General features: G+C 36.3%; 3 protein-coding genes and 1 pseudogene across 5 annotated transcripts; all 4 read right to left on the bottom strand.

The window, feature by feature from the left end:
• Positions 1-3332: 3332 nt before the first annotated feature.
• Positions 3333-4532, bottom strand: LOC107420659 (uncharacterized mitochondrial protein AtMg00810-like). The gene has a single exon (XM_016029672.1). The coding sequence runs from the start codon at positions 4530-4532 to the stop codon at positions 3333-3335; it is 1200 nt and encodes a 399-aa protein (XP_015885158.1).
• A 4775-nt stretch (positions 4533-9307) lies between these two features.
• On the bottom strand, positions 9308-9951 carry LOC107420658 (uncharacterized). Its single transcript, XM_016029671.2, has one exon. It carries the CDS (start codon positions 9925-9927, stop codon positions 9316-9318), a length of 612 nt encoding a protein of 203 aa, XP_015885157.1. The 5' UTR covers positions 9928-9951; the 3' UTR covers positions 9308-9315.
• A 1238-nt stretch (positions 9952-11189) lies between these two features.
• Positions 11190-12581, bottom strand: LOC132799322 (uncharacterized; annotated as a pseudogene).
• On the bottom strand, positions 12210-20217 carry LOC107420713 (uncharacterized). 3 transcript variants are annotated; one of them, XM_060817474.1, is made up of 11 exons: positions 19933-20217; positions 19720-19830; positions 19253-19410; positions 18617-18689; positions 18301-18495; positions 14717-14821; positions 14434-14550; positions 13878-14035; positions 13522-13594; positions 13223-13417; positions 12210-12948 (listed from the first exon to the last, which is right to left on the bottom strand). In XM_060817474.1, the coding sequence occupies exons 2-10, from the start codon at positions 19822-19824 to the stop codon at positions 13271-13273; spliced, it is 1131 nt and encodes a 376-aa protein (XP_060673457.1). In that variant the 5' UTR covers positions 19825-19830; positions 19933-20217; the 3' UTR covers positions 12210-12948; positions 13223-13270. The 3 variants fall into 3 exon arrangements, with proteins under 3 accessions (XP_060673457.1, XP_060673458.1, XP_060673455.1); XM_060817475.1 differs by having other exon boundaries at positions 12210-12447; XM_060817472.1 differs by having other exon boundaries at positions 12210-13417.
• Positions 20218-24239: the final 4022 nt, after the last annotated feature.

Genomic DNA, 24239 nt, shown 5'->3' with positions numbered 1-24239 from the left:
TACCCCGACCTCAAGTCAAGTTTGGTAAAGTACCTTGCTCCTCCAAGTTGATCAAACAAATCGGCTATCAACGGTATAGGGTACTTGTTCTTGATGGTAACCTTGTTAAGTGCCCTATAGTCGATGCATAGCCTTAACGAACCATCGTGCTTCTTTTGGAACAAGACGGGTGCTCCATAAGGTGCTTTCGACGGTTGAATGTAACCGGCATCCAAAAGCTCCTTAAGTTGTCTCCTTAGCTCCTCTAGCTCCGGTGGAGACATGCGATATGGTGCTTTTGCGGGTGGTTTTGCACCGGGCTCCAACTCGATGCAATGATCCACCTCCCTCCTTGGTGGAAGTTTCTTGGGTAGTTGTGGTGGCATGACATCCTTGAACTCTTCAAGGACTTGGCTAACCTCCTTCGGTGGCTCCTTGGAAGTAACTTCTTCTTCCTCGCGTAGAGTAGCAAGGAATGTAGGCTCCCCTTTCTTTACTCCTCTCTTGAATTGCATGGCGGAGAGGCGGTTGGAAGTACTTGGCTTGTGCATGGTTGGAATCATGCAAGGGCCTCCCTCCATTATACACACCGTGTTGTAGCGAGGGAGTGGTACCACATTGAATTGCCTAAGAAATTCCATGCCAAGTACAATATCAAAGTCATCCATAGGAGCAATGGAGAAGTTTACGTTACCTTGCCAAGTGCCAAGGTGCAACTCCACGTTACGGGCCATGCCATCTAGCGGTTTAGCCTCCGCGTTCACCGTTTTCAACCACCCTTGACCTTTGTCGAGTTTGAGGCCAAGCCTCATGGCCTCCTCCTTCTTTACGAAGTTGTGAGATGCGCCGGTGTCTACCATGACTTGGGCATCTTTCCCGTTGATACGTGCCGCCACGTACATTAGGGAGTTCTTCGTATTATTGGTTGGGATTGGACTAGCCTTCAGTGAGTTGAGGAGTTGTATACAACCCATTTGCGTGTGCTCGTGAGTTTCCCTCTCCTCGAGCATGGCACTTAAGGACTTCCTCTTTGGACAATCTCTAGCCCAATGGGGACCATCACATAAGAAGCAATTTTCTTTCGGCTTGAATTCGGGCTTACCTCCTTTCTTCCAATCTTTGGTTGGTAGTGGTGGCCTTCTTGGAAACTCGTTACTTTGGGGAGTTTTATGGAATTTGGCTCCCCCACCTTTAATATAATTAATCTTAGGCTTAGAGTTGGAAGACTCACCTTGCCTAAATTCGACAAGCGTTTCAGCCGTAGTGAGGGCAGTGGAAATATCTTGTACTCCCCTTCGTTGAAGCTCTTGGCATGCCCACGGTTGCAACCCATCCATGAAGTTGAAAAGGAGATCCTCCTCACTCATGTTGGGAATTTGGAGCATTAACCCGGAGAATTGCTCCACATATTCACGGATGGAACGTTGGTGCTTCAACTCCTTCATGCGTTTCCTAGCTTCATTCGCCACATTCTCGGGATAGAATTGTTTCTTCAATTCACTCTTTAAATCTTCCCAAGAATTGATAGCGCATATGCCTCTCTTCATTTCTTCATGCTTTCTACGCCACCACACCGCAGCAAGATTAGTAAGATATAGGGTAGCGGTGTTTACCTTTTGCTTTTCGTCTTGGAAATCCAAGGCCTCGAAGTATCGCTCCATGTGCCACATGTAGTTGTCCAACTCCTTTGCATCCCTTCTCCCACTAAACTCCTTGGGCTTGGGAACATCTACCCTTGGAGTAGAGACTATTTGTTGGGTGGTGGCCGTGCCACTAGTTGCAGCTCTCTTGCATAATGCCCAATCCTCACGAGTCTCCTCTAAACTCTTCTTAAACTCATCTAATTGAGCTTGCATAAGGGACAAAGTTTCAATTACCTTTGTTTGGAAAGCTTGGCTTTCATGACGCCATGCCTCGGTGTTGGCCTCGTTGGTGTCTTGCATGGTACCTCTAAGCTCCCCCACTTGGCCTTCCACTCGGCCATCGAGCTCCCCCATGCCTTGCTCCACACAATCAAGCCGCTCCAACATGTCGGCAACGGCCAACTCCATCTTGACCACCTTGGTCTCCATGGCGGTGAGAACGTCCTTCGACTTTGAACGCCCACGTCCCTTCCTTGCAGCTTCGGGGATGACCTCCCTTCCCCTTGCTTCTTCAATCACAACCTCTGATGAAGACATTTTGCTCTAGATGCTAGCTTTAACCTTGTCTCTGATACCACTTGTCACGGACTTGTTTGTTTACCCTTCAAGCCGTGCGGCCTTAGTTGCTATTCCGACCCTTTGTTGCAACTAAGTAAGCCTTTTGCCCACTAAAAGAGAAAGCTAAGCAAAGAAAGCTAGAGCACAAAGAGAGTTTGGGAGAATGAAAGTATATTACTTGAAAGAGAGCTTTACAAGTATAGATGAGATTTCTTGGATGGTTTGGCCAAATGAGGCCTCCACCTATTTATAGGCATACAAAGCTTAATCCTACGGCTATAATTGCTTTAATCCTACGGTGGAGAATGGTTCCCACCTACTTTCCCACCTACTTTACATAAAATATCTAAAGAAGCATCTAGAATGGATATGTACATGGCTTGACCTAGGTGCTTGGCCCATTGTAAGGCCCAAAATAGGCCCAAAGTGGATTATAAGGCCCAAAATGGATTGCAAGGCCCAAAATGGAGAGAATGCTCACCAAGTGTTTGATGAAATGCTTCAACCGTGACACTTAACACATCAATCCGTGGGTATATCATGCACAACCTATCTGATGAAACTCAAGATTAACAACATAATATTTAAGAAATAATACCTTGTAAAAATGCTCTATTTTCACACACATCAAACAGAGGTCATATAATACATATATATAGATAGTAAACAGCTACGTACTACGTAATACATATGATAAGTATACATAACCATAATTATCCCTTAATCCCTTTATCCTTATCTCTATACAATCTCATATCCTTTAGGATATCTTCACCTTTATCACACGGGTGGCCACACGGGTTGTCATCATCTGTTGGGTGATTGATATTCTTTGTTATTCTGGCAGTATCTGTTGTGTGAGGTTTATCATCCCCCCTTAAGTTGGCGAGGGGAATTTTATGGACTCCCAACTTGAACTGAAAACGAGTGAAGAGGTCTTTGGACAGAGGCTTTGTAAAAATGTCTGCAATTTGAGATGAGGAGGGAAGATACCGTGTAACCAAGGAATCGTCAGCAACCTTCTCACGCACGAAATGATAATCAAGAGAGATATGTTTGGTTCGGTGGTGAAACACAGGATTAATAGACATATGTAAGGCACTCATATTATCAGAGAACAGCTGGAAGGGCTGAGAGGAGTGAAGACCCAGTTCATGCAGAAGATAAGAAATCCACGTAAGTAGAGGCCATGGCTCTGTATTCTGCTTCAGCGCTTGAACGAGACACTGTTGTCTGCTTCTTGGACGACCAGGAAATGTAGTTGGCACCAAAGAACACACAATAGCCTGACGTGCTCCTTCGGGTGAGAGGACATCCTGCCCAGTCAGCATCCGAACACCCATTTACAGTTCGAGTACTTTGAGCAAGAAACCTTAAACCATACAGCATCGTGCCTTTTAAATAACGAAGTATTCGCTTGACCATCTTGAGATGTAGCATGGTTGGTTTCTGAAAAAATTGACAAACCCGATTGACTGCAAATTGGATGTCAGGCCGAGTAAACGTTAAATACTGAAGCGCTCCAACTAATTGACGGTACGTTGTGGCATCCACGGGATCATCATCAGTGAAGGATGGAGTAACTTTCACAGATAGTGGAGTGGAGATGGGTGTAGCTTCAAGCATGTTTGCTCTTTGAAGAAGATCACATGTATATTTAGTCTGAGAAAGGAACAAACCACCATCGAACATGTTAACTTCAAGACCGAGGAAATAATGAAGGTTGCCGAGATCTTTCAAGGCAAAAGTTGTGCCCAAACGTTGAATGCATTTGGAGATGATAGCAGAACTGGTTCCTGTGATTAAGACATCATCCACATAGATTAACAAAATAATGAGATGAGCAGCAGTTTTGTACACAAACATAGAAGGATCAGCACGACTACAAACAAATCCCATATGAAATAAGTATGTAGACAATTTATCAAACCAGGCCCGTGGTGCCTGTTTGAGGCCATATAGGGATTTGTGGAGATGGCAAACATGTGTAGGTTTGTGTGGGTCACGGAACCCCGGTGGTTGCTCCATGTAAACTGTCTCTTTGAGATCACCATGCAAAAAAGCATTCCTAACATCCAATTGCTTCAAAGGCCATCCAGATGACACGGCTAGAGACATGATTAAACGAATAGTCGTAGGTTTAACTACAGGACTGAAAGTTTCATCGTAGTCCAAGCCAGCAACTTGAGTATATCCTCGTGCCACTAAACGGGCTTTATATTTATCTAGACAACCATCCTCTTTTAATTTTGTTTTAAAGACCCACTTCGATCCAACAATGTTACCATGAGTAGGCCGTGGCACCAATGACCAGGTGTGATTTTTGTGGAGGGCATCTAACTCATCAAGCATAGCTTGGGTCTATTCTGGTGACTTAAGAGCTTGTTTAACCGATGTGGGTTCTGAAAGAGTGGTAAAAGATGAGTGATAGGAAGCCACGTGGGAGGCAGGTTGCAATTCAGAATGACGATCAGGATGTTTTCTTAACTGATTCCGTGTGAGCATAGGATGGGTATGAGTGGTGTGTGGCGATTATGGTTGTGGAATGGGAAGGTCAATAAAAAGCCCGCTGGAAATATCTGGAAGTTGAGAATGGATAGAGACGGAGTCAGAGGAGGAGTTTATTTGTGGAGAGATAACTGGAGATGTTGGAGGAGAGGGAGAGTGGTGTGGAACGGGTAAAGTAGAAAGTGGAGTGGGTTGATCAATAAGGTGTGGTTCACGTGAAAGAGGTTGAAGGGGAGTAGACTCCTCATCCATACAGCAATCTTGATGACGATGGATCAGTTGGGAAGAAGTGTTTGAGTGGTGCATGGTCTCTTGTGGCTGTGGTTTATTTGGTTGGTGCCACTCGTATACTTCTAGATACACTGTTAAAGGAAGTTGATCCTGTGAAACATTATCAAAAGAAGATTTATAAGGAAAAACAGTCTCATCAAAAACCACATGTCTAGATATAAAGATTTTATTTGTGGTTGGATTCAAACATCTGTAACCTTTATGCATGGGACTATATCCTATGAATACACACGGATGGGATTTTTTTTCTGAATTTGGTATCTCCTTGATTCCGTATGTAAGGAAAACACCGGCAACCAAGAACTTTAAGCCCAGTGTAGTCTAGATTCCTACCATATAACTGATAATATGGTGTCTTCATGGCTAAAACAGAGGAAGGAAGCCGATTAATTAAATATACAGCAGTTAAAAACACATCAACCCAATATTTCAGAGGGATATTAGCATGAAAAACCATAGTTAATCCTGTTTCAATAATATGCCGATGTTTTCGTCCGGCAATTCCATTTTGTTGGGGTGTTCCTGGACAAGATAATTGGTGTATGATGCCACACATATCCAAATGAGATTTGAGAACTCTTGAAATAAATTCTCCACCACCATCACTTTGAAAAACTTTAATTTTCCTGTCAAATTGATTTTCTACCAGCCGTTGAAATTTCAAGAAACAATCATAAAATTCAGATTTTTTCTTTAAAGGAAACAACCAGCAGAATCTACTAAAATCATCCACAAAAATAGCATAGAATAAGAAACCTTGATTTGAGGCAATTGGAGTTGGACCCCATAAATCATAGTGTATTTTATCTAATGGAAAATCACAGAAAGATTCAGATTCCTTAAAAGCAAGCTTACATCTCTTGCCCATTTGGCAACTATCACAAAGTTTATAATTATTCATCCAACTAGAGATAGACAAATCCTTATTTTTATTTAAAACTTGTAAAACTTTAGAATGTGGATGTCCTAGGCGTTGGTGCCAAATTCCTGAAGATGCTTGACCTCCTTTGATGGCATTCAAAACTGTTAGGTATCCATTATCCAAAGCATAAAGTCCTTCTTTCTTATGCCCCTTCGCTATTGTCTCTGATTTTTGTCCTTAATCACAAAACCAGAGGATGTAAATTCAACAGTGCATAAGTTATCATGAGTAAGCTTGCTAATTGAAAGCAAATTTTTGGTTAAGTTAGGTACAACCAAAACATCATTCAAAGATAATTTGTGATTTCCATTTATGATTGTAGTGCTACCTGTGTGAGAAATAGGTAAAGCTTGTCCATTCCCAAAATGTATCATATCATTGCCTATGTAAGGTTTCTTAAGAGATAGGATACCTGGGCTATTAGTCATATGAGCATTTGCTTCACTGTCAGCATAAAATTGACTGCTACCAGCATCTTTGAAGGAAGTATGAGCTTCTACCCGTGTTTCATCTTTGTCCAAATAATCATACCTATACCAACACTTGGAAGCAGTATGGTATGGCATCTCACAAATTTGACATATAATAGGAGAGTTAGCACTAGAATGATTACCATTTTTGTCACTCCTTTGCATCTGCTGGTTTTGAATTCTTGATGGTCCCCGGATCCATCGATTTTCCTCCTGTTGAGTTTGCCGATTCCATCTACTATCATCAAAATTACGATGTGGTGCAAATCGGTTTGCAGGAGCAAAACCTCATCCCCGTGAGGAGAAACGGCCACCTCCACGATTTCCACGTCCTCTACTACGCTGACCAATAAAGGCTTGATTGAGATCAATTTGTTTAACTTCTTCCTGATCTAGCAGCATCTGTTCATGACTTCTCAAGGCTAAGATGAATTGTGTGAAGATCGGATAAGGTTGTTTTGAGAGCATTGCCAATATAAAGTCTTGATATTTTTGTCCTAATCCCCGAGATAAGTGAAAACACTTATCTAAATCTTCAACCGGTTTCCTTATGGCTGCCAAATTATCACACAGGGTGTTGAAACGTTTGATAAACTCATCGATTGAGGAATTACCTTTTCGCAATCCCATGAGACTATCAGTTAAAAATATCTCCTTCTCTTTGGTAGCAGGTAACAAATGTTCTTCTATTTTGCTCCACACAAGATATGCAGTATCTAATCCAAAAGTGAAACTCAGAATATCAATGGGCATTGTTTCCAACAGCCATGTAATTAAAAGGCCATCGTTACTCATCCACAACATATGATTAGGATTTATGACCTGTCTGGTTTCATCACTCGAATCGGAAAGCTTAGCCAATGGAATGGTATCATCAAGGATATGATGATAGATTCCTAAGCTTCGGATGAGAGGAATAATCTGTGCCCACCATAAAAGATAGTTTGTTGAATCTAACTTGATTGAGATAAGACTGGAGCATTGATGAAAAGATTGAATTGTCAATCTCGGTTCCACCTCAGTGATAACATTCAGATTGATCTTTGAGTGCTCTGATACCATGATGAAACTCAAGATTAACAAAATAATATTTAAGAAATAATGCCTTGTAAAAATGCTCTGTTTTCACACACATCAAACAAAGGTCATATAATACATATATATAGATAGTAAACAGCTACGTACTACGTAATACATATGATAAGTATACATAACCATAATTAACCCCTAATCCCTTTATCCTTATCTCTACACAATCTCATATCCTTTAGGATATCTTCACCTTTTTCACACGGGTGGCCACACGGGTTGTCATCATCTTTTGGCTGATTGATATTCTTTGTTATTCTGGCAGTATCTGTTGTGTGAGGTTTATCACTATCCATTGGCAAATTAAATTAGAGGTTCTAGATTTTCTATTCCAGTTTTCATATTCCTGTTCATGTATTCCATCATCGGTACTGAGATGGAATTTTCAAATTTGTTATATAAAAAATTTGAAATAGAAGATCACCATCCATTTTTATATGATATAAGATTAATAAATTGGATTAATATAAGAAATTATAATTTTAAGGACAATAGGGTGTCGACTGTAATAATTGAGAGAAATATTTTAATTTATTATTCTTTTAATTCTTAATTAAAAAGAATATGGAATCACATAAACGCGTTAAGGAGATGGAATCATATATAACACACTTACACGCGGGATAAACATTTGGTAGCCACCGCCCTTTCCTAGAAATATCAATTGGGAAATGCATCGAGAGTTTGGGTGTCTCCTGGCTAATTATTTTATTGTTGAGAGCTAATTTTATCCTGATTAAGCTCTTCTAATTATCCCTTTTAAAGGCTTAATGATACTAATGAATTTATGGGAGTTGAAACGTAATTTTATCTAAAATAAATCAGTGAAAATTTGTATAGGAATATAATAGAGAAAAAAGTCTGCCTGAGAAAAGCCATTGAAGTAAGTACCAAAATAAAATATTGGCTCTGTTGTCTTCATGATATATAATTGATGATTTTTAAAGCGAAATATCCATCATTTTCTAGCTTTTGTCTAGCTAGTTAATTTATGGACCACGCTAGTGTATATATATATATATATATATTAAAAGTTTATATTTATTCAATTAAATTTTTATTTAGTTTAAAATTATTAATTGACATAACATTTTTAACATTGAACATATCAACAAATTATTTTTAATATAATATATAAATCACTTTTTATATATGAATCATATTACAAAATCCAAATTTATTTACTAGCTAACCGTTATGACAAATTTTATATCCTTATTTTATTGGTTAAGAAAACAGGCTTTTTTCTTCTTCTTTTTTTTTTTCATGGTGAATTTAGTTTTTCCTTTCCAAATAGATAACATGTGAGGGTACGTACGTGCTTGTAAGTTTGTTATAATTATCTGAAACCAATCTTAAGATATAGTTTGATTAATTATGCACGGTAGAGTATATAGGACACCAAGGAGAAATATATGAATGGTAATTAATTAACTATATATTAAGATAGATCCAGTCTGGATACAGCCAACCCATGCATTACTTCACTTAATCATGCAATTAGATGATATGCTTAACTCTATTCAATGAGAATTTTACAAGTAACCCGCAAAAACTCCTATATTAATTTTAGGATAACTCAAATGGTAATAATCACATGTGATAACTTCTTAAATTTTAAATTCGATCAAGCGTGGTGCTTCAATTCTCCACCCAATTTATTAAAGAAAAGAAACAAAAAAGCTAAACAATTAGGTCTCAACCGATATTCATAATGATGTATAAGATCATGAATAAACCAACTAAACCGATGAATATACAGTATAATTACCAAAATGAGTTGTGTAACAAATTGAACAAATAATAGAGAAATAACATTTTTTTTCTGACGAGAAAAATATGAAATATATAAATATCAATTACAGTTTACACCCATCATCAACTCAAACTCATCGAAATCAACTTTTCCATCTAAATTCAAATCCACAACCCTCAACATCTTCTCAATCTGATCCATATCCCAACCTTTATCCATCAACCCTAAGCATTCCAAAACCCTCTTCAACTCCACAGCCTCAATAAACCCATTGCCATCTTCATCAAATATATTGAAAGCTTCACGCAGCAGCTCATTCCTCTTCTTCCAACCATCTCCTTCGCCGAGCACTTCTTCCACCATGACTTCTTGTTCATGATCTCCTGATCCTGGCAAATCGAACGTCGACGTAATTCTGGATTTCACAGCTTCCTCCTCCTTCTCCTCGCAGCATATCAATCCCAGCTTCTCCACCACTTTCCTCGCTTTCTCTTTCTTTATTCTTCCACTGGTTTCCATCCCAAACACCGTGATCAGAGCTCGAACCATGGAGTCATCGACGTTGTTGTTTTGAGCTGTTGAGGTGCATGTTGGGTGGGTTTGGACATTGATGAGAGCTTCAGAGTTACGTGACCTAGTGACCATGGCTCTTCCTCCAAAGGTTTGAACCAGGTCTCCTAATAATCTCGTGCATGCTCCGGTTAAGCCCATGACTCACTCCGATATATGATCAATAAGTAAAGGAGTTGTATGAGACGGTGGATACAGAGTATAATGCAAAGCTGATATTTGCTTTGAAGATGGTTTTATAGTGGGTTTTCATTAATGGAACAGTTTTTTTTGTTTAATTTATTTTAAGGTATTCTAATTATTTGGATTATTATAATTTAGTGATTTTAGATCTTTAAGATTCCAAAGCTGGCATGTTGTAATTTAATATGAATTGCTGGTGGGCTAGTGCAATGTATATATATATATATATTAGTGCACTTTGTAATTTGACATTGTATATGGTTGAAGAGTAGGAAAGAATTTTAATTATGGTTTTTCCAGCCAAATATAAAGTAAAATGAAAAAAAAAATTATATATATTTATATAGTAGAAAGAAAGTCTACAACCTTCGGAAATGTTTAAATATTTATATAGTAGAAAGAAAGTCTACAACCTTTGGAAATGTTTAAATATCTACAACCTTTGGAAATGTTTAAATATTTGTATATCATCTTCTGTTTAACAAATTGAAACATATAAAACTAAGTAAAAAAAAAAAAATGTAATAATAGTAAAAGATGGATAGTTATAAACTTGATAGAACTATAATTGTCCAATCCAGAATATATTGGTGAAACAAAGAGATTATTATTATTATTATTATTATTTTTTCACAATGCATGAAAAACACAATGTGTGTATATATACATATATATTTCCCAACAAATTGGGATATTCAACCCTAACTAATTAAAAAGGGGGGAAAAAAAAAAGGAAAAAAAAAATGGAAAGGGAGGTTAGGGATTTGCAGCTTCCTTAGAAGCAAGGAGGAAAGTGCATCATTACCCATAAAATTAAAAAAAAAGAAAAAAAAAAGAAAAAAAAAAAGAGGAAAATAGTTTTTCAAAAATAAAAAAATGATGAGTGGAACATTATTGTAGTTAATTATGTGACTCAAATCTCCAAATTTCCAATCAGATCAGATTTATTGGTAGAAAACATTTTCCCCCGGCCATTTTAGAAAGAGATGCACGTGAGATGGCAGAAACCGCGTTTTGTAGTGGCACTAAAAGAGATATTATTAAATTACCCAAAAAAATATATTATAATATTACTGATTTATTGCTCATTAAATATTGTTATTTTTCGTGTATTCACTGCCACTCTGCTCCCCCATTTCACGTGGAATCTATATACTAATAAGTTTTAATACTTTTTTTTTTCTTTGCTTCCTTCTTATGTTGTCTAAGAAAAATCAGCATATTAGATTTGGATCCATTGTCAAAGCCAGCTAGTACTTAAATTCTCAGCAGAGAAGAGCCCAAGTGGATAAATACAGGAAGCATACCAAAAAGAAAACGAAGGAAATAAAATGTACATCATTTAACATATAGCTTTTTCTTTTTTTCTTTTTTTCTTTTTTAAGTAAAAGATTTTTAATATCAGTTCTTGCGTTGGTGTTCCCAAGACCCTTCTCGAATTGGAATGTTCAACTCTGAACAAACGAGCTGGATGATGTTGGAAGTGAGAGAAGTGAAAGAGAGCTTGTTCAATGTAACAGCTACAGCAAACCTATTTTTTATCTCACAAAGTCCAGTTGATCCTCCCATTCCAGAGTGCCCAAAACCAACAAGGGAGCCCTCTTTTGAAGTGTACCTCTTAAACCCAAGTCCATATTTCCCATCACTCTTAACTAAATTTCCATATTGCCCCACACCCAAGAAAGCATCATGAATTCTAGAGTTTCTAAATATCTTATCACCACCATTACTTGAAGGGTTGGTCACTGGAGTCATTTCTATTATTGCTGATGTTACTACTACTATGACTTCCACTATCAATGTCATCTAGGTTCTGTTTATAATCTTCATGCTTTTTAGGTGAATTTTGGAAAGAAAATTTAGGGATGTGGGGATGGCTACCAAGTGGGGTTTTTGAGGAAGATGAATGAGGAGGTGGACCCACACCGCCATTAACTAAGGCTGCATAGTAACGTGCAAGTGCACGGGCTGAGCAATGTCCATAACAAGCAGGTATGATAGCGCGACGAAAGTTGAGTATGTTGAATAAAGCAGTTAGTGTTTTCGCAATTTGGGGAGTGTTGACTGGCTGAAGTGTAGATGGCAGATTAGGCTGACTGCTCATCTCAGAAAACATGTTCAGAGAATCTGTATCTAGTCTGAGGGTGGCAAGTCGAGATTCCACACCTGGAGTAGAACCATAAAAACCAGCTTTATAATTACCATTATCAACACTTTCTGCTAAAGACCATCTGTTGTAATAAGTGAAATGTCAAGTTTTGTATAGACAATCTGATATAGCAAACATCAGGGAGTAAATTATTCAATTTCGCAAAGGGAAATATTGGATGCATATAACAGAAATATATTCCCAGTGAAGCAAACAAAATTCAACAAACATCTGCCTGGAGGAATCCCAATATACAGCTCTCCTTCAATTTGAAGGGGGTGAATGAATGCTTCTTCAAGAATATCCTGAAAATTTTTCCCTGATGCATGCTGTTGAATCCAAACAGATAATTAGAACACTCAAAAAAGAATAAATGGGAAGTGGCAAGCCAATTAGGAAACCTTAATGTGGAGAAACAAACAATCTGACTTCCAATTACATCAGATTTGCTAAATAAGGCCATTTCCTGTATAGTTGTCCAAGGCTGCGTTCATGGTCACTCAATTGTATCTCCTAGATGGACTGCTACCCTGAATAAAGGCCCTTGCCTCCATTAAGGCCTTAAGGGCTAACGCATTTGTACAGATGCAATCAAACAAGATTGAATGGAATGTAACTCCACAAGTGGAATGGGAGCTCGAACCTCCCTCAATCTATTACTGTGAAGGACAGGCTAGTGTCACGGACTTGTTTGTTTACCCTTCAAGCCGTGCGGCCTTAGTTTCTATTCTAACCCTTTGGAATATTCCGCATAAGCCTCAAGGATTCCACCATTTTCATGCGTAACGTGACACAAGGCAGTGTCACTGTGTCTTTTAGGATCGATGTTCCTAAAATTTTAATGGAAGCAATTACTATTTTCAAAAACATAACTTGAAAGAATACTAAAACCTTCAGCCTTGAGACAAAAAAGGGAAAACAAAATAATCAAAGCCTGCAACTTGCTTTCTTTGTTATGGTAAAATAGAAATGTAGCTATAAATGGTTCCTATCATTGTTTCTTATTCTATTGATTCCTTTTTATTTTCACTATGAGATCCAATTAAGCACATGAGAGAGTTATGATAATTTGACATTGGTTCTGAACACACTATGAAATCTTACCTCAATAATTCCACGACAGAGCCAGCCAAAAGATAGATAGTGATACAGTTACAACTGGCCAGGTTCAGTTTCAGGTACTGAAGTTGCAATGCGATTTAAACATCCATCCCACTGAGATAGTAGTTGTTGGTTTTCGTTAAGAAGGTCTGCCCCGGCAATATGCAGACCAGATGTATGATTAAGCACATGATAGACCTAAAGCAGAGAAAGATAACAAAACAAAAATCACATTAATAATATAATTATCGACTTTAGGGACACTGGAGTCGGTCATCAGGTCTTTAGAACAAAAGACAAACCTTCATGAGATCCTTCCCGTTTGATCCAAATTCTGGCCATATATTTGCAATATTTTCATCAAGCTTCATTTTTCTGGACAATAAACTATTCAAATTTAGATATATGATAAAAAATGTCAAAGACTGGGAAACCGTTTATCAATATGAAAGCATAAAGGATATTATCAATAAACATTAAGACATGCTTTTCAGCTTACTTCTTACATTGTTGAAACTCATACATTAAAAAAGTGAATGATGATTTTCAAAACAATAATAACACATCCGTTAATCAAAATCTTCTATAAAATGCCCTATTAATTATGCAGCACCACAAAAAGATTTGAAAACACGGAAATACACTACCAATCACACACCCATTGTCAACCAGCCAATGCAACATTCCGGATGTGATACCCTTTGTTGCAGAGAAAACTGGAAAAAGGGTATCAGGCTGAACTGGACGAGGATCATATTCACCAAGCAATCCAGCAGCAGTGTCAATAATAACCTCTCCATCTTTATAAGCGCATATCTTTTGAAATGATTTTGACAATTTGATCAAAAACATTTTTTTTCAAAGATAGAGAAACAGAGAAAGAGAACAGAACAAGAAAACAATCATTTTACCAGTCCAATTAATTAAATGCAACAGACTCGCATCAAAATAAAACATTCCAACTTGTTAAGCTTACTAACGGAAAAAATAAGACCACTTTTAAAATCATCAGAATAACCAATTAAACAACAATAACGCTTCTAGCACCAAAGATGGTTTACCAAATGTATTTACCAACTGATGGGACAAAATGACTTGGTAATTATCTGCATTGAGCTTTACATATTCATTTGAGGTTCACTAATTCATATATTAGTTATAAAATGATAACAAATCATTTGGTATATTATTTTGAAGGCCAACAAGGTGCATACCTGAATTCCAAGTATATTATTTTGAAGGCCAACAAGGAAGTGCCTCAGCTTGGCTTCCACATCAGAGCGGATATGTGTATCATAGATCCACCCATCATCAGCCATTGCTCCCTTGACCTTCTCATCAAAATTGGTTTAGTTTAGCTCAATCACATAAACAAACGCAAAAACAGTAATAACTAATAACAGCAAAAATGAACTATATTCTTAAAATTACTGAATTTAATTTGGGATTTTTATTTTTGCTTTAAAAAAAAAAGAAAAAGAAAGAGAAAAAAAGAACCTGTAATAATCTGGAGAGCTGGATAGTTCCCCAGATGATCCTGATAGCCTCTCTGGAGTAAGATTGAGTGGTTTGGTGCTTACAAGTTACAACAACACAAAAACACTGAACCAAAACTGATTATCAGAATTTCTGCAAACAGTTGCTTGGAAGGTGTCGCAACTTTGCAAAAAGAGTAAAGTCTTTTATTTATTTATTTATTTTTGAAATAGTACAAGTCAGAAAAATTTTTAGTTTCTTGTTTTCAGTAGTCATCGGCTCGTGCTTACAACCAGAACAAACGGTCCAAACTCCTTGTCATGTGAAAATTCTCTTTGAAAATTTATTTATCATGTCCCACCCTCTATTTTTCTTTTAGCTTTTTTATAATATAAACGAATTATATTCCATCAAAACACATTAACATCAAATATTTTATATTAAACATCGAAAATCATTGATTTTTTAGTAACTTTATTATTATTATTATTATTTTTTCTTCTGTCAATTGTCGTTGTTTATTCCATCACTCGCGGCAGCTCCGGTACAGAATCATCACTGTTTTTATTTTATTTTTTCCTTTTTTTCAGAAAATAAAAATTATTCACTTTCACGATGGACAGTCATGATAAATCAAAGTTGCAGTTCTGTTCATCGGGAAACCTGCTATTCAAGTGATCTATTTGACAAAACAAAAAAGGACGAAAACAAAAAGGTTACAAAATAATTTTAACTAATTGATTTTTGGACCTACTATCTTGAATTTGGAAATATTGTAAATTGTGATATATTAACATATATTATATATACACACGCTCGCAACAAGATCTGATATGCCAGAATTTTGACAAAGAAATTTCTAAAATACACGCTTCTGACAAACATTAACACAACAGAGATAAACAGCTTCCTTATCCCAATAAGAGAGTACATTTATTTTAGTATCTACTTATATTGTTCACTTTCTCCAATCCTCTATAAGTATATGGTACAAAACAGATACAATACAAATTTATTCGATCTATAAATAAAGAGAAAATTTCCTTTTTCCCCACTATCAATTAATCAAAGGTCTTTCCACCTTTAATTTTGCATCAGGACCCGTCTTTATAAATCTTGAATATTCCTCTGCTACTGGAATATTCAACTCTGAACAAACAAAACAAATAATGCTGGCAGTCAGAGCACCAGATGACAATTTGTTCAAAGTCACAGAAATAGCAAACCTATCTTGTATATCACAATATCCAGTTGATCCACCCATTCCAGGATGCCCAAATCCAATACATGAACCCTCCTTTGAAATGCACCTCCCAAAACCTAGTCCAAATCTCCCATGTGGCTTAGCTAAATCCTCATACACACCCACACCCAAGAAAGCATCATGAATTCTAGAGTTTCTAAATATCTTACCACCATAATTACTTGAAGGGTTCATGTCATTTTCAATGAGCTTAGTGAAACTATCACCGCTAGTGTTACCACCACTATGATTTCCACTCTCAACATCTTCTTGGTTTTGTTTAGAATCTTGTTGCTTTTTTGGTGAATTTTGGGCTGAGCAATGTCCATTAGCAGCAGGCATGATTGCGCGACGAAAGTTTAGCAAGTTAAATACACCAGCAAGTGTTGTTGCAATTTGGGGAATGTGAACCGGCTGTATGTTAGAGGGCAGATCAGGCTGATTGCCCAACTTAGAAGCCTTGTTCAGAGAATCTATATCTAGTGTGAGGTACCTTAATAAGTTTGCCACTTCCCATTTGTTCTTAACCCTGCTATTTCGAGTGTTCTAATTATCTGTTTGGATTCAACAGCATGCATCTGGGAAAAAGTTTCAGGAGATTCTTGAAGAAGCATTCATTCACCCCCTCCAAATTGAAGGGGAGCTATATATTGGAATTCCTCCAGGCAAGTGTGTTGAATTATGTTGCTTCACTGGGAATATTCGTGTGTGACTGTGCATTCATTTCCTTGATGAGATTGAATAATGTACTTTATGCTGTTTGCTATTACATTATCTATACAGAACTTGATATTTCACCGATCATACAATATGATTTCCACTCTCAACATCTTCACTTGCACGTTACTACGCTGCCCTAGTTGATGGTGGTATGGTTCCGCCTCCTCACTCTTCTTCCTCAAAACCCCCACTTGGTAGCCACCCCTACATACCTAAATTTTCTTCCCAAAATTCACCAAAAAAGCAACAAGATTCTAAACAAAACCAAGAAGATGTTGAGAGTGGAAATCATAGTGGTGGTAACACTAGCGGTGATAGTTTCACTAAGCTCATTGAAAATGACATGAACCCTTCAAGTAATTATGGTGGTAAGATATTTAGAAACTCTAGAATTCATGATGCTTTCTTGGGTGTGGGTGTGTATGAGGATTTAGCTAAGCCACATGGGAGATTTGGACTAGGTTTTGGGAGGTGCATTTCAAAGGAGGGTTCATTTATTGGATTTGGGCATCCTGGAATGGGTGGATCAACTGGATATTGTGATATACAAGATAGGTTTGCTATTTCTGTGACTTTGAACAAATTGTCATCTGGTGCTCTGACTGCCAGCATTATGCTGTTTGCTATTACAGCATAAAGTACATTATTCAATCTCATCAAGGAAATGAATGCACAGTCACACACGAATATTCCCAGTGAAGCAACATAATTCAACACACTTGCCTGGAGGAATTCCAATATATAGCTCCCCTTCAATTTGGAGGGGGTGAATGAATGCTTCTTCAAGAATCTCCTGAAACTTTTTCCCAGATGCATGCTGTTGAATCCAAACAGATAATTAGAACACTCGAAATAGTAGGGTTAAGAACAAATGGGAAGTGGCAAACTTATTAAGGTACCTTATCATAGTGAAACAGATAAATTTGACCTCCGATTGCATTAGATTTGCTAAGGTTCATCCTTTATGCACTTTTATAAGCAACTCTAATAAGGCCATTTCCAGTAATGAAAATGAGGTATGATTTACAAGTTGCATGCATCATGCAAAAAATTGTCAAAAAAAAAAAAAATGCTGCATAACCAAACAAAGATTATCTTTCAATATCCAGAGACTGTTTTTAGGAGCAGCCTCTGTAGTAGTCCAATATTCCATTTACCGAGATCCTACTTCTTCCATGGTCACTCTGTTATGTATCTGCTGGCTGGATTACTTCCCTAACGAAAGATCTTTGCCACTGTTGGCCTTAATTCGTAAGGATAAACTAATTTTAAGCAGTCAAACAAGATTGATGGAATCTAATCTCACTAGCAGGCCAGGCAATGGGAGCTTAAACCTCCCTACATCTATTATTGTCAACCGCAAGCAAGACAGTGTCACTACATCTTTTAGGAACTATGTTCCTAAAGTTTTAAGGAACATATCAAATAATATCTTGAAAGAAATTCTACAATCTTCAGCCTTGATACAACAAATGGAAAACAAAATAACCAAAAGTGCTCAAAACCAGCTTTCTCTGTTATGACAAAATGGAAATTTAACTACAAAGTGGCTTCTTTTCATTGTTTCTTTTCACTACGACATCCAATTAAGGATTGAGAGATTTATGATAATTTAACAGTAATTCTAAACAAGTAATTTTACCTCAATAATTCCACCACATAGCCACCCAAAAGATAGAGAGTGATACAACTGGAACTTGCCAGGTTCAGTCTCAGGTGCAGACATTGCAACGTGATTCAAACATCCATCCCAGTCAGACAGTAGTAGTAGGTTTTCTTTAAGAAAGTCTGATGTGGCATTATGCAGACCAGATGTATGATTAAGCACATGATGGACCTAAAAAGCCAAAAAAAAAAAAAAAAGAAGGGGACAAAAATCACATAAACACAACAGACAATTAACAACTCTAGGGGATATTGGAGAAGGTAATCAGGTCTTTAGAACAAAAAATTTGAACCTTTATGAGATCCTTCCCATTTGATCCAAATTCTGGCCATATATTTGCTACATTTTCATCTAACTTCAATTTTCTGCATAATAAACTATTCAAAATTAGATATTAAAGACTTGGATACTGTTTATCAATATGAAAGCGTAAGAAATATTATCGATTAACACTTAAGAGTGGCCACGCAGTTACGAAAGTTTTCTATTATTGACTCGACTGTGTTACTAGCTCATTGCAGAAAAAGTTTGATACATCACCCCCGATGGTTTTTCTATAACATTTGCCATTTAAAGGAGTTCCCAAATATTTTCAATAGATTGACAACTTCTTGGCTTTTGAAACTTTGAAAACATGTAAAATTTTAGCGCTTACTTTCATCTCCACTTAGCATTTATCAAAGTAAATACAACTAATATTCTTTTACAGTTTTAATAACTAGATGAATTTGAAGAGATATAGGTTAATAAAATGATGAAACATGATCCAAAAGTTTCACAAAACCACACAAAGTAAATTTGTGGCCAGAGATTAATTCAAAAAAATTGAAATCCAACAGAATAAAATGCCCCAATAAACATACTGATCATCAAAGCACCACAGAAAGATTAGAAAAAAAAACTTGGAAATGAACTACCAATTACGCACCCGTTGTCAACCAGCCAATGCAACATTCCTGATGTGATACCCTTTGTTGCAGAGAAAACTGGAAAAAGGGTATCAGGCTGAACTGGACGAGGATCATATTCACCAAGTACTCCAGCAGCAGTGTCAATAATAACCTCTCCATCTTTATAAGCGCATACCTTTTGAAATGATTTTTGACAATTTGATCAAAAAAACTATTTTTTTTAAAGATAGAGAAACAGAACAAAAAGAACCACTTTACCAATCCATTTAATTTACATCAAATTGATTAATCAAATGCAACAAGATATACAAATTAATTTAACGATTAGAGAGAGAAAAAAAAAAAAAAAAAAAAAAAAAAACGAAAACTTAACCGTACGATATGATTGAAAATAATAGCAGTACTACTAAAGAGGGATTGAAGAACAAAAAAATAAAAATTAAATAAATAAATAAAAACTCAGAATGGTTATATATGAGCACACCTGTATTCCAAGTATATCATTTTGAAGGTCAAGAAGGAAGTGTCTCAACTTGGCCTCCACATCAGAGTGGACAGGTGTATCATAGATCCACCCATTATCAACCATTGTTACCTTCACATCAAAATGAGTTTAGTTTCAGCTCAATCAAACATATAGCCAGAAACAGTAATCACTAAATATGAACTAAAAAACTCAAAATCATTTGTATAATACCTGTAATAATCGGGAGAGTCAGATAGTCCCCTGAATGATCCGGATAGACTTTGGAGTAAGATGAGCGTGTGGGTGCTTTACAACAAATACTGAACAATTAAAGACGAATAGGATAAAAATATAAGAAGGAATAAAACAACTCATCATCAGCAGAGAAAATCAGCCATCATCTTTGAAAACACCCTGGAAAAGTCTTTTGTCTTTTTAACAGGTGCCAACACACATGATGATTTGTATCAAATTCCAGTCAACAGCTTTGTTTTTTGGTGAATAATTCCAGTCAACAACTTGGAATTATGACTGAGTGGCTTGAGACATTGGTTTACTAAATGGAAAAATTGAACGGTGGGCCCTTTTTTTTTTTTTTTTAGAAGAACCGTGGGCCAAATTAGGTGAGAGAAAGAACCTCTTTTGATGAAGAATTGAAAACTTATGCATATGTTCCACTCTCCAATTTTTTCCTTTTACTTTTTCTAATGTAAGCAATAATTAATTATTATTATTTTTTTGGTAAATAAAAAATTGATCTCTTACTAATTGTCCTCCGTTCGAAATATGATAGGTTCACCAGCTTCCTACCAATCCACCCCTTGGGTGTAATAATTAATTATGTTACATCAAAAATTATAAACAATAATGTATCTATAAAATTTTTATATTCAGTTATATATATATATATATATATATATATATATATATTTTTTTTTTTTCCCCTTTTGTAAATCATCAATATATATATGTATATATATTTTCCTTCGTAAATCATCAATCTTTCCAAACCAACGCCGAATCCATTACTAACTTTTTCATTTTCCGTTTTTCCGGAAGTCACAACACTTTTGGGGATTCATGCAAAATTTGAAGTTTACTTATTTTATAATGTGGTTACTTTTGATGTTGAAGGACAGTCATTATAAACAATACAAGACAACAGTGAGGAAACAAAAATGTACACAATACAAAAGTTTTTCCAGTTGATTTTTGAACCCATTTTGAATTTGGAAGTAATGAAAATTTTATACACAGAAGCATATAGGCACACATACACAAACCAATCAAAAACATTTAATAGAATTGGTTTTGTTCAATTCGATTTGGCTTTCTTATTTAAGGTCAGTTGAATTTAGATTTAAATCTATCATTGATTGGGATGAATTTTTAACCCAAATTGAACCAAATTAATTATAGATATATATAATTTTTTAATATTTTTATTATAACTAACCATTTTTTTTTTACCTTTTTAAAATTAATTAGTTTAAAATTTAATAATATTAAAATCAAACAATTAAAACTTATAATATTAAAATCAAAACCAACTGTTCACTTTTGTTTGCAAAAGATCAATTAAACCGATCATTCACTTTCTCCTCTTGTATAAATATACAGTACAAAACATAAAATATAATGCAAATTTATTCAATCTATAAATGAAGGGAAATTTTCCTTTTTCCCGCTATCAATTAATCAAAGGTCTTTCCAAGTTTAATTGTGCATCAGAATCCATCTTTATAAACCTCAAATATTCCATTGGTATGGTAATATTAACTCTAAACAAACTAAATGAATAAGTTGGCAGTCACATCACCAAATAACAATTTGTTCAATGTCACATAAATAGCAAACCAAATTTGTATATTACAAAATCCAATTAATCCACCCACTCCAGGGTGCCCAACCCTAATAAATGGACCCTCCTTTGAAATGAACCTGATAAAACCTACTCCAAATCTCCCATCCAGCTTAACTAAGTTCCGATATTCACCCGCACCCAAGAAAGCATCATGAATTCTAGAGTTTCTAAATATCTTACCACCATAATTACTTGAAGGGTTAGTGTCACGATCAACAAGCTTAGTGAAACTATCACTGATGGTGTTGCCAGCACTATCATGTCCACTCTCAACATCTTCTTGATTTTATTTGGGATCTTGTTGCCTTTTCAATGAAATTTGGGAAGAAAATTTACGTATGTGGGGGTGGCTACCAATATCTTACTACCATAATTACTTGAAGGTTTAGTGTCATGATCAACAAGCTTAGTGAAACTATAACTGATGGTGTTACCAACACTATCATTTCCACTCTCAGCATCTTCTTGATTTTGTTTGGGATCTTGTTGCTTTTTCAATGAAATTTGGGAAGAAAATTTAGGTACGTGGGGGTGGCTACCGATATCTTTCCACCATAATTACTTGAAGGGTTACCGTCATGATCAACAAGCTTAGTGAAACTATCACTGATGGTGTTACCAGCACTATCATTTCCACTCTCAACATCTTCTTGATTTTGTTTGGGATCTTGGTGCTTTTTCAATGAAATTTGGGAAAGAAAATTTAGGTATGTGGGGGTGGCTACAAAGTGGAGGTTTTGAGGAAGAAGAACGCGAAGGCAGAACCACACTGCCATCAACTAAAGCTGCATGGTAATGTGCAAGTGCACGGGTTGAGCAATGTCCATTAGTAGCAGGTATAATTGCACGATGATAGTTGAGCATGTTAAATATAGTAGGAAGAGTTGTTGCAATTTGGGGAATGTGGACAGGCTGTAAGTTAGAGGGCAGATCAGGCTGATTGCCCAACTTAAAAAACTTGTTCAGAGAATCTTTTCTAGTCTGAGCATTGCAAGTCGAGATTCAACAGCTGAAGTGGAACCACAAAACCCAGCTTTATAATTGCCATGATACTTTCTGCTAAAACCATAATGTATAATTGGTGAAATGTCAAGTTCTGTATAGATATTGAGATAGCAAACAGCCTAAAGTACATTATTCAATTTCATCAAGGGAATGAATGCACAGTCACACGCAAATATTCCCAGTGAAGCAACAAAATTCAACACACTTGCCTGGAGGAATTGCAATACATAGCTCCCCTTCAATTTGGAGAAGGGGGTGGGGTGGTGTGTGTGTGAAAGAATGCTTCTTCAAGAATCTCCTGAAACTTTTGCTCAGATGCATGCTGTTGAATCCAAGCAGATAATTAGAACACTCGAATTAGCAGGGTCAAGAACAATTGGGAATTGGCAAGGGCAACCCTATTAAGGTACGTCAGTGTAGTGAAACAGATAAATTTGACCACCAGTTGCATTAGATTTGCTGGTTCATACTTGATGCACTTCTATAAGCAACTCCAACATGGCCACATCCAGTAATGTAAACAAGGTATCATTTACAGGTTGATGCTTCATGCAAACCATTGTAAAAAAATAATAAAAAAATATATACGTTGTACCACCAAACAAAAAGTATCCTTTAATCTCCAATGACTGTTTTTAGGAGCAGCCTATCTAGTAGTCCAAGATAGGTTCCAATTACCTAAATCCTGCTTCTTCCATGGTCACGCTGTTATATATCTGCTAGCTGGATTACTTCCCTATAGAAAGATTGGATGGAATCTGATCGCACAAGCAGCCAATATAAACCTCCCTTCATCTATTATTGTCAACAGCAGACAATAAGCGTTTGTTTCTTTATCCTATTGATTCCTTCCATTTTCAAAATGAGATGCAATTAAGGAATAAGAGAGTTACGATAATTTGACAGTAATTCTAAACACCAAGTAATTTTACCTCAATAATTCCACCATGTAGCCACCCAAAAGATAGAGAGTGATACAATTGAAACTCGCCAGGTTCATTCGACATTTCAATGCGATTCAAACATCCATCCCTGTCAGACGGTAGTGGTTGGTTTTCTTTAAGAAGGTCTGACATGGCATTATGCAGACCAGATGTATGATTAAGCACAAGATGGACCTAGAAAGGCCAAAGAAAAAAACAGACAAAAACCATATAAATACAATAGAAAATTAACAACTCTAGGGGATAATGGAGCAAGTCATCAGGTCTTTAGAGCAAAAAAGAGATTCTTCCCATTTGATCCAAATTCTGGCCATATCTTTGCTACATTTTATCAAACTTCAATTTTCTGTACAATAAACTATTCAAAATTATATATATAATGAAATGTTAAAGACTTGGCTACCATTTAGCAATACGAAGGCATAAAAGATATTATCAATTAAGAGTGGCTACGCATTTTGAAAGTTATCTGTTACTGAGTGTGTTATTAGTTAATTGTAAAAGAAACATGATAGATTCACCTCCAATGGATTTTGAAATTTTTGTATAACATTTGTCTTTAACTGGGGTTCCCCAATATTTTCAATAGATTAACCTCTTGGTTTTTGAAACTTTGAAAATATGTAGACTTTTAGTATTTTCAATTTTCGTCCAACTTATCTACTTAGCATTTGACAAAGTAAAATACAACCAATACTCTTTTATAGCTTTCATAATTAGGGAAA

Source organism: Ziziphus jujuba, chromosome 5 (genome assembly GCF_031755915.1).
Source record: "Ziziphus jujuba cultivar Dongzao chromosome 5, ASM3175591v1".
Classification (NCBI taxonomy): Eukaryota; Viridiplantae; Streptophyta; class Magnoliopsida; order Rosales; family Rhamnaceae; genus Ziziphus; species Ziziphus jujuba.
The sequence above is the reverse complement of the archived record's forward strand: the minus strand, read 5'-3'. Positions and strand labels throughout refer to the sequence as shown.

What these genes read in the sequence shown, in the direction of transcription:
- LOC107420713 (XM_060817472.1), bottom strand. Translation starts at nt 19,824, where the DNA reads ATGGTTGATAATGGGTGGATCTATGATACACCTGTCCACTCTGATGTG. An exon ending in ATGGGAAGGATCTCATAAAG is followed by an intron (nt 18,496 to 18,616) that starts GTTCAAATTTTT and finishes TTGGCTTTTTAG; the next exon opens with GTCCATCATGTGCTTAATCA. An exon ending in ATAATATACTTGGAATTCAG is followed by an intron (nt 14,036 to 14,433) that starts GTATGCACCTTG and finishes TCATTTCAAAAG; the next exon opens with ATATGCGCTTATAAAGATGG.
- LOC107420658 (XM_016029671.2), bottom strand. Translation starts at nt 9,927, where the DNA reads ATGGGCTTAACCGGAGCATGCACGAGATTATTAGGAGACCTGGTTCAA.
- LOC107420659 (XM_016029672.1), bottom strand. Translation starts at nt 4,532, where the DNA reads ATGCTTGATGAGTTAGATGCCCTCCACAAAAATCACACCTGGTCATTG.